The sequence below is a fragment of the Archocentrus centrarchus genome, chromosome 11 (genome assembly GCF_007364275.1).
Source record: "Archocentrus centrarchus isolate MPI-CPG fArcCen1 chromosome 11, fArcCen1, whole genome shotgun sequence".
NCBI classification, from domain to species: domain Eukaryota; kingdom Metazoa; phylum Chordata; class Actinopteri; order Cichliformes; family Cichlidae; genus Archocentrus; species Archocentrus centrarchus.
The window spans coordinates 8,850,942-8,861,021 of record NC_044356.1 but is presented as its reverse complement, the minus strand read 5'-3'; the positions used below and the strand labels follow the sequence as shown (position 1 = coordinate 8,861,021).

Sequence of the window (10,080 nt, the reverse complement as noted above, 5' to 3'; positions counted from 1 at the left end):
CTACAGTCTGTGGGTTCAAACAATAGCAGATTTTTACTTTACACCTCATACTCCTGCATACTTTCTTTTTTCAAATAACTTTGATTTATTTATTGATGGCTGAGCTGACTTTAAGTTTAAGCTCTGGCCTGTAGTCGGCTGCTATCATGCCAAGCAACCAGTAAAACATAAATACAAGCTGAAAAAAAAAAAAAGGTGCAGTCAGCCTAGTTCTGTTTCCAAACCGAGCTCAGCTGGGTTTATCTTACACACTTCCCTGATGCTCACTCGAGGGAGGATTTCTTCTCCGACACATTTTTCAGTCTATTATGGCGCCAAATTGTGGGAGGTCGTAACAAATGAAGCAAGGGCTCCAACACCTCCTGTGGTATCCTGGCAGTAGCCTATCGCAGGCGGCTGAAGGGCATCTAATGATGGACCGGAGGCGGAGGCAACAAGGAGAGCGCCGGTAGCTCGGATAAACCAGGGAGTCTCACTTCCGACAGTCACCAGTTTAAGATCGGATCTACGTGCGACCCGAGTGAGATTTTTACGCACAAAGTTTGATTTTACGCACGTATTTAATCCTACGAAATCTGATTTGTTAGGGAGTTACCTCTTCCGTCGCGTTGATTCTGGGCTTGAGGCAGTTTTAGGTGTTCAACCGAATTTTTTCTGAGGCTGCTCCTGATACTGTTACGCTTTTGCCTTTGAGTGTGTGTGTGAGAGATTCAGCTGGGACATCGAACCATCCACCTCCCGAGGAGGTCAAAGTGGAATGGCTAAGCTAAGGAAATAAAACCATCTTAAAACTGAAGCGGACCATCTAAAGATGCAGCATCTGGCCACAGAGTTAAACCCAAGACTGTTCCAAAACGCATAAGACACTCTCAGGAGTTCAGGATGGACTAAACCATGTTGGCGCTGCTCGGAGTTGTGCGTAAAATCAGCCGCACATCGGACAGGAAGTGAACTAATTATTATTAAACACCATCCCTCATTTCCATATCTAGCGTGAGTTGGCTGGACGGCAGCCAATCACCCATCGGAGGGCAGCTAGAGTCGTAAAAGCGTTATCCTTCCTCCATCATAATTACACTGACATGCGCAATCTGCACACGGGCATCAACACCAACCTCCGATCGCTTATTTCACCGAACCCGCTCTCACCGAAGGGTCCCATTCGCTGCTTGTAGATGATCCGGCGAAAGGCAACAGCGAGGCGCACAAACAGATCAACATGTCCCGGCGAAAGCAAGCCAAGCCGCAGCACCTCAAGTCAGATGAGGAGGCGACACAGACCGGACTGCTCTGCAAAAACGGTAGGCGTCCGGGGAGCTTTGGACTACTTTTACAGGGGTTTACTAAAGCTGCTGCATAAAGAAGAACTGTGGTTTTATTCACAATGATTTATCCTATTAGGAAAAACTTTTCAGGCAATTTGGAAACAAAATGGAAGAAAAATAATTTACACCATTTTACTTACAATTTTCTGCGCAAATGTATCCGTTATTTTAGCATTTTTTAGTTATCACACTCTTATAAGTGAAACTTTGTTAAAGTAAAAATTATAAACAGGTTCATGATTTGAAGTTTATTGTAATTAGTTTTAGTGAGGGGTTTTTGAAGAGTGCAGGTTAAAAATTAACAGCTGGCACTTTACAAACTGTAGGCCAAAACGATTTCACTTTTTTTTTTTTTTATATATGAACCAAAAAAAATGTCATTAATTTTTAAATATTGAAGAATCAAGACCTAAATAAAACCGAACGGAAACAGCGAAAAGCTGATGTTTTATTTCAGGTTATATTTCTACAGATGATTTATTTTATTTTGTTTTTTATTTTTGAGGCAAAGGCCCCTCTGCCTCTGATATTAAACTTCTAATGGGAAACATTTATATCACGAATCAGGAAATGGCTTCTGAACAAAGTAGGATGTTTGTATTCAGTCAAGACCCATAAGTTTTAATTCTAACATTTGGGGAGTCCAATAAGTAAAATAAAGATTAATGATTACCAGCACAATTCATATTATTTGTAAAGAGATTCAGATCATTAAACCGTTCTGTGTTCAGCAGAAGTTTTATTCTGTAAACTGTCAATCTCATGATTTACTTTTCTCCTTGTGTGTCCACTAAAACCTGATTCAACCTTTCAATCAATAAAGAAGCTGAGCATTGAATCATATCAACGTTAATATTTTAAGTGTAATTAAACCTTTAAACTGCTGGATGAAACTAACATGTTTATTCAAATCTGGCAGAATTTTAAAATAAATTTTTAGGCTCTGAATTTGGTGCAGAATCACATAGAATATTTTTACATCCCACCAGGCTTGTAAATATAAATTAACCCAAATAATTCTAATGTAAAATCAGTCATTTTACTTGGTTTTAATTACATTAATATAGATTTCTTGTTTTTTTTTATTTTTATTGCAGCATCCTCATAAAGAAAAGGCCTGCAAATGGACAAATCAGATTCACTCATGGATTCATTTTTTTTTTTTTAATCATCATCACACTTCTTGTTGCATATTTTTTTTCATTTGGTTTTATGTGACTTTGTTTTCATGCGTGGCTGTGAAAAGGTGCCGGCTGTGGAAGAGGCCCTCCTGGCTCGGGCCCTCCCACAGCCCTCCAGCCAAGCAGGGGGCTCCGCCACTCTGAGATGGGCTTTGATTGAGCCTGCTGACTTAACCTTTGGCAGCCTCACCCTGAGAGGGGCAAGTGGTGCATGTCTGGATCACAATACAATTAGTACATCTGAACCATTGACCTCTGTGGCCCAGAGGTCGCGCAGAGAGTCACAGAAGCATTAACGCCGGGCTGCGAGTCTGTTTGCTTTTCAGCTGCAGCTTCGTGATTTTTTTCTCGCCTCTCGCCGCCAAACCACACAAGAAACAGACATAAATCTGTTTACTGTTCCCGACATTATGGACTGAGTGAGGGTGACATTTTAAAATAAATTCCCATCACGTGTTGTTACATTTGGAAATATATTTAGAGGTTTAAATCAAATCTGATCTTTTCTTTGTTTTCATTGGAAGTAAATCTTACAGAGAGCAGACAAAATCCTGTCCTAAAACCGTGGAAGTGTTTTCACTCCTGTGTTTGCTGAATCGCCCCGGTGATCTTCAGACCACCCACTCTGTGAGGCAGGGACTCTGATTATTTACCCTTGACAGGTTTGACTTTCAAATAGATTTTACTACTCTACTCTGGTTACACACTCTCTAAACTGGGAAAAGTTCTTAAAATCCATTTTTTAAAAATCTCAGATGTGCAGCATTTGAAGCTACAGTCCATGACGTGTTAGTTAACTAATTTCCTCCTCAGCACAGACATTGTTCTGTGTGTTTGCACGAGGATTTGTTCAGTGTGTTCGTATGATTGTAAATAAAACCGACGTCTCGGGCTGCGTTTAGCTCGAGCACACTGGGAGTAATTCTTTTAGGTGGTGAAATGTGATAATTGGAGTTTATTGATTTAAGTTGGAAACACAAACACACACGCATGTGCACGCATACACAAAATATGTGCACATACGGGGCCACGCAGACACACATGTTTCAAGCTAAAATGATCTGAAATCCACATTTTTGTGTTTAAGAAGAAAGTTGATGTTTGACCGCGTCTTTGACATCAGACACTTATAAGGATGGAAAAAATATCCAGTTAAAAATCTCTCTGAAAATATTCATCTTTCTTCACTGAATGCTTTTTAAACTGTTATCCTTAAAGCAGTGTAGGAAAGCCTGGGTATATGTAACAATAATTCAGTACTGGTTTCCCCAAAACTTCCCATCTGGCATTACTGTCTGTTTCCTAATGGGGCAAAACGTGAACAGATGCAACAGTGATCATAAAGTGTGAAATCCTGTCATAAGGAATGTCACATATCAGCTACTTAAACGGGGCAAAATGAAAAGAAGATTTCAAAATTAAAGGAGAAGAGTTGTGCTAAAATGTGAGAAATACGTACGCAAAAGTTTTGCAGATTAGAAGCGAGGGCAGCAGGGTGCACCCTTACATCCTGTGCACATCCGGAGATTTTTTTTTTGGTATTTTAATGCTTTCCTGCACATTTATTTTTACATGCTTGACTGCATGTAAAAAAATCAGTATTTAGCTACATGGAATGCAGTAAAAGATAAATGTTGCTGATGCACATGCACAGCTGTGTTACTCTAGAAATGGGAGAGGACAATTAAATTCATTAGACCCTGAGAGCAAACACAATATTTGAATAATAATCAGAGTGTAACATATTTCAGACTGTTTGGATTATGAAAGGTTACAACAATGTTTTATTACACACCCTGAATTATATAAATGCTCAGAAAATTAGTATATATTATGGACAAAGTCACAAATATTTAATTTACATCATTTATTTCTTTTCAAATGAAAACAGGAAGTGCGAGTTGAAAACCTATGCCTGCTATTTTTTTTTTATGAGGACTGTAGAATTCGGTATTTTAAACTCATTAAAAATGATCACAAACTTTGAAGTACCTGAGAATGGTTTTGGTTTTAAAATGCAATTTTTCTTACTTGCGATTATAATACCAAAATGTTTCCTTGTGTGGCTTCAGAAGTGTTTTTCCATCTTTGTGCATGCATACAAATTTAAGGCGTGCGTGCTGTGTACAACATATATGCAGTGGAATCTAAATTTGTTTTGGATAATTCCTCGACAGACCCGCCTGTTTCAGCCTGACATGTTTGTTATCTTTGGACGCTGCAGGGTGTCTTGTGGATTTCAACGTTCAGTGGAGTTAAACAATGGTTGTCCACACAACACAAGACGGGAAAGATGGACTCACTGCTGTGTGTGTGTGTGTGTGTGTGTGTGCGCGTGTGTGCGCGTGTGTGTGTGAGTGAGTAAAGGAAAGGACATGAATTTAAATGTGACAGAGGGAAAATGATCAGTTTCTGATTCTTACTCTTGTTTTTTCCTTATCAGGGATTTTGGATGGCACGGAGAGGGAGGAGACTAATGGAGATGGCCATAGCAGTGAGGAAACACACATCTGTGACAAATGCTGTGCTCAGTTCTTCACTTGGACTGAACTGTTAGAGCACCACAAAGTCTGCACTGAGGATCCCTTGGTGCTGATAGTGAAGGACAGTGACGGGATGCCTGCGCCAGAGGAATCTCCTGCCCAGCCATCTCCAGTTCCCAGTGTAGCGTCCAGCGACTCGTCCGCGGCAGAGTCCACGGATGCTGGCTTTGAGCTGGGAGACATGCTGGTGAATGACACTGACAGTCTGGATAATTTGGAGGAAGTGAGGGAGCAGGATGAAGTGATGGAGCTTGAGAACTGCCCACAGGACAAATACACTACAACCCCTAGCCCTAATCCTCCAGATTCAGTCGAGTCTACTTCTTCCCAGATGTCCGCAGCTGGCAGCTACACCATGCCAAGTACCAACGTGACACTTGAGATTCTTCACAGCACCAGGGTGGCTGTTGCCCAGTTCTCCCAGGGCATCAATAGCAATGGTCCTGGAGGGAAGGCAGCTTCAGCAGCCATCCCAGTGATCCTGGAACACCTGCTAGCTCTGCAGCAACAACAGGTCCACCAGCTGCAGCTCATTGAGCAGATCTGTAGCCAGGTAGCTGTCATGAACAGACAACCAACACAAGCAGCATTAAACCCAGTGTCCAGGTCCTTGTCTTTGGCACCTAACCCTTTCCCTTCCCAAGGCATCATCCCTCCTCCCGTCCTGCCACTGTCAGGAACAACTCCCTCCGCCATTAATGGACAGGCGGCTGTTTCTTTGTCTTCTGTGCTTGAAAAGTCGCAAAGTCTGCCCTCACAAACTATATGTGGACAGCCCGCATTTAAGGATGTTACATGTACCTCATCCTCCTCAGAAAACTCAACCCCATCTCTCTCCAGCTGCAACAGCAGCGTCTCCACATTGCTGCCTCCTTACACAGGCTCACACACCAGCAGTGTTAGCAGCACTCAGACACTGAGCTCCTCCAGCCCACTCACACTGGCACAGGGCAGTCTACTCAGCTCTTCTTCTAGCCTGCCATTTCTACCTCAGAGCCCCCCCAGCAGTGTCATTTTCCCCAATCCCCTGGCTAGCATTGCCGCCACAGCTAATGCACTTGACCCTCTTGCAGCCCTGATGAAACACAGGAAAGGGAAACTGCCTAATGTGCCCTTGTTCGAAACCAAGCCCAGCCCAGAGGAACCCTTCTTCAAGCATAAATGTAGGTTCTGTGCCAAAGTGTTTGGCAGCGACAGCGCTCTGCAGATCCACCTGCGCTCACATACAGGAGAGCGGCCCTTCAAATGCAACATCTGCGGCAATCGCTTTTCCACAAAGGGGAACTTAAAGGTGCACTTTCAGCGGCACAAAGAGAAGTATCCTCACATTCAAATGAACCCCTTCCCAGTGCCAGAATATCTAGACAATGTGCCAACAAGTTCTGGGATTCCCTATGGAATGTCTGTCCCTCCAGAAAAACCCGTCTCCTCGTGGCTGGATAGCAAGCCGGTTGTAGCAACTCTGCCAGCGACTCTGGGACTTCCGCTTTCCTCTACTATTGCTAGTATCGGAGGCTCAAATGACCCTGTAAGTGTAACACCATCTGTTAAATCTTCTTATCAGCCAGCTCCTGGTGAATGTGTATCTGTGTCACCCAACCACAGAGGCAGCGAGGCTTGTTTCACTCCTGTTTTAGAGTCTCCACAGTCTAACTGTGAGATAGAAGCCTCCAGTATACTGAAAACAGAGGGGGTGCACCTGCCCCAAAGCTGTACCATTAGTTTGAGACCTGGCCTTGTCACTGAAACGACTAGCACCACCATCCCACCTGTGGCCACCACACCTGAACCCATTTCCTCGGCATCTCCTGTCTCCCACTCTCCTTCCCTCTCATTAAACTCAGAAGAAACAAAGCTCTCATCGTGTGGCCTCCTGGATTCTATGCAAACATCAGAGACCTCAAAGCTTCAGCAGCTGGTGGAAAATATTGACAAAAAGATTACAGATCCCAACCAGTGTGTCCTCTGTCACCGCGTCCTCAGCTGTCAGAGTGCGCTGAAGATGCACTATCGCATCCACACAGGCGAGAGACCCTTTAAATGCAAAGTGTGCGGCAGGGCTTTCACCACCAAAGGAAACCTGAAGACTCACATCGGCGTTCACAGAGAAAATCCCCCCGTTCACGTGCAACACTCGTGTCCCATTTGCCAGAAGAAGTTCACCAATGCTGTTGTTCTTCAGCAGCATATCCGTATGCACATGGTTGGGCAGATTTCAGACTTAGCCGCTGTGGACGGACTGCAGGAGGTGGACAGCAATATGCCTGTCAATGAGAACAACTTTGACAGCCTCAGCAGCAATGGCAATGACCTCACTGATGATATTTCAATGGAAGAGGATAACGAGGAAGGGGAAGAGGAAGTAGAAAATATGGAGGAAGGTGTAAATCCTTCTAAACCCTTAATCTCTGACTGTTATTCTCCTCCCAAGTCTTTAGCAGTCGTCTCAAGTATAGCAGCTCTGGAGAACCAAATGAGGATGATTGACTCTACTGTAAGCCTAAACCAGTTATTTGGTCCAAAACTCCTAACTAATGGTTTTAAAGACAGCAGCCAGCTCAATATTGAAGGCGCGTTATCAGAGAAAAGGGTGGAGAACTGCAGTGAAAACAGCCCACATGTGTCCGAGTCCTCCTGTTCACCTTGTGTATCAGCGTCTCCCTTTCAAAGCAACTCGGAAAGCATGACGATCAAATCACCGGCAGTTGACAACAGCAGGCCAGAATCCCAGGAGCCTTTGGCAGCCTCAGTGAAGAGAGAGCAATCTGAGTCTCCCGCCTCTGCACCAGCACCTGCCCAAGAGCCGAGAGGAACACAGCCCAGCAAACTGTGTGTGAAAGAGGAGATGCCTTATAGTATGTCATTCCAGCTGAGCAGGGAGAGAGGTAAAGCTAAAAGTCGTGTAAGCGTTGATTAAAATAACCTAAAGAAAAGTTTGGTGCCATGAAGATAACTTTATGCTGTCTGCTTTTTTTTTCAGCTGTGGCTCAAAGTATTCCCAGCCTGATTACCAGCACTCCATCAGGCGTGATAAAAGCCGAGGTGAACGGTCACAGTCAACCGAGCACCCCGATGGAAGGGCAGCACCCTCCGTTCAGCGTCCACATCGCCCCAGCTTATCCGTCAGTCGGCAGCCCAGGTATGACCTCCCTGCTCGGCCCTGCGCCTCCTCGCCGGACCCCGAAGCAGCACAACTGCAACGTCTGCGGGAAGAACTTCTCATCAGCCAGCGCCCTTCAGATCCACGAGCGGACGCACACCGGAGAGAAACCGTTTGTCTGCTCGATCTGTGGCAGAGCTTTCACCACAAAAGGCAATCTGAAGGTAGATAAAGATCACCTGTTCTGTCGTGTTGTGTCAGGATCTACCTTTGTGAAATATTAGATATTATTTTATGATGAAAGAGAGTCCTGCAGTTGGTGAGCTGGGACTCATTCTGTTGTGTTGAATAGCGGATAAGGCAACACTTCCTGCAAGGCTGGCATCCTGTAGCAAGAACCAGGTTTCAGTTTTAGAGAAACAAAGTGTTCACATGTGACTTCCAGAAAAAAAGTGTGCATATTTACCTTTGCTTATAAGAATCCATTAACACTTAAAGAACCACGAATTAGGAAATATAACTATGAAACATGCACCTTTCACAATAAAAGTCTGCTTAGCCATACAGGCTTCTGCAGGATTAAGACCTTGTTCATGATTTAGTGCAACAACACTTAAACACTTCAGTGGCAAACTCTGTGACTGACTGCTTGAATCTTAAAAATCATAACTGATTATTACTTTTATTTATAAAATGTGAAGAAATATTAATATAATTTTCCATTAGAATTCCCCAAAACCCAGGGTGGCACCTTCATGGTCCTTGTTTTATCAAGCCAACAGTCCAAAAACAAAATATTGATAAATTAAAGCTATCACATTTGAGAAGCTGTAAAAATAGATATTTGATCATATTTAATAATCAAAAACTTTTCTGACTAATTCATTAATCAACAAATTATTTCTGGACTAAATAATAAACCTTGCGCCTTAAACGCTGGTATTATCAGAGCCTAAAAATAATGAAATATAACAAAAAAATCTTTCTGAAGCATCAGAAAATCAAACAGAACATGAATGTTTATTAATGCCAACTGTCTCATAGGTGGCTTCATAACTATCTTTGTCTCTTAAATGCCATTTTCAGGTTCATATGGGAACTCACATGTGGAACAATGCGCCAGCCAGGAGAGGCCGGCGGCTGTCGGTGGAGAACCCCATGGCCCTGCTGGGTGGAGAGGCTGTGAAGTTTGGAGAGATGTTTCAGAAGGACCTGGCAGCTCGAGCCATGAATGTAGACCCTGGATTTTGGAACCGTTACGCGACAGCTATCACCAACAGCCTGGCCATGAAGAACAACGAGATCTCGGTGATCCAGAACAGAGGCATCCCTCAGCTTCACCCTCTCACGGCAAGCATGGACAGAGTGAGCACCGCAGGAGGTCCGATTACCGGTTTAACCAAGACAGGCATCGACCTGGGAAATAACAGACATTTTTCTTTGCTGATTGATGACAGTAAAGAAATTGGAATCAATTGAAAAAAAAACAAAAAGCAAATGTTGATGAAATTATTATGCAAGTTATTATGGACATTAAAATATTTGTAAAACATCTTGTTTGTCCTTATGTATTATATATAGACTTGAAAAATAACTTTTTAAGGCTTGACAGAGGGTTGTAGGGTATTCACATTCTGCTATTTTACTTTGCAGTCATTTGTGATTTGTTTTTTTTTCTACACAGTAAAGAAGTTGTTCAACTCGTGCTGTAATTGACAATTCCTTAGATGTATGGTTGCTCTGAAGAAAGGAACATATGTTCGATAATCAATAATGCAAAGAGTCTGCTTTCTCCTCCGGACAGCTGCTACAGCGAGTGCAACACACAAAATATACTCACAAACATGCACAACTATCAACTGCAAACATCCGTTGTCAATGTTATGGTGAGAAACTGTCATTCTTACAGAACAGCTGGACCGAATAAAAAA

The 10,080-nt window shown here is 43.1% G+C and overlaps 1 protein-coding gene across 2 annotated transcripts; it reads left to right on the top strand.

Moving 5' to 3' along the window:
- The first annotated feature begins 397 nt into the window (after positions 1-397).
- sall3b (spalt-like transcription factor 3b) lies at positions 398-10,066 on the top strand. Of its 2 annotated transcripts, none has more exons than XM_030741908.1 (4): positions 398-1,301; positions 4,950-7,934; positions 8,030-8,373; positions 9,236-10,066. In XM_030741908.1, exons 1-4 carry the CDS (start codon positions 1,220-1,222, stop codon positions 9,626-9,628), a joined length of 3,804 nt encoding a protein of 1,267 aa, XP_030597768.1. In that variant the 5' UTR covers positions 398-1,219; the 3' UTR covers positions 9,629-10,066. The 2 variants fall into 2 exon arrangements, with proteins under 2 accessions (XP_030597768.1, XP_030597769.1); XM_030741909.1 differs by lacking the exon at positions 398-1,301 and adding an exon at positions 4,682-4,799 and having other exon boundaries at positions 4,989-7,934.
- Positions 10,067-10,080: the final 14 nt, after the last annotated feature.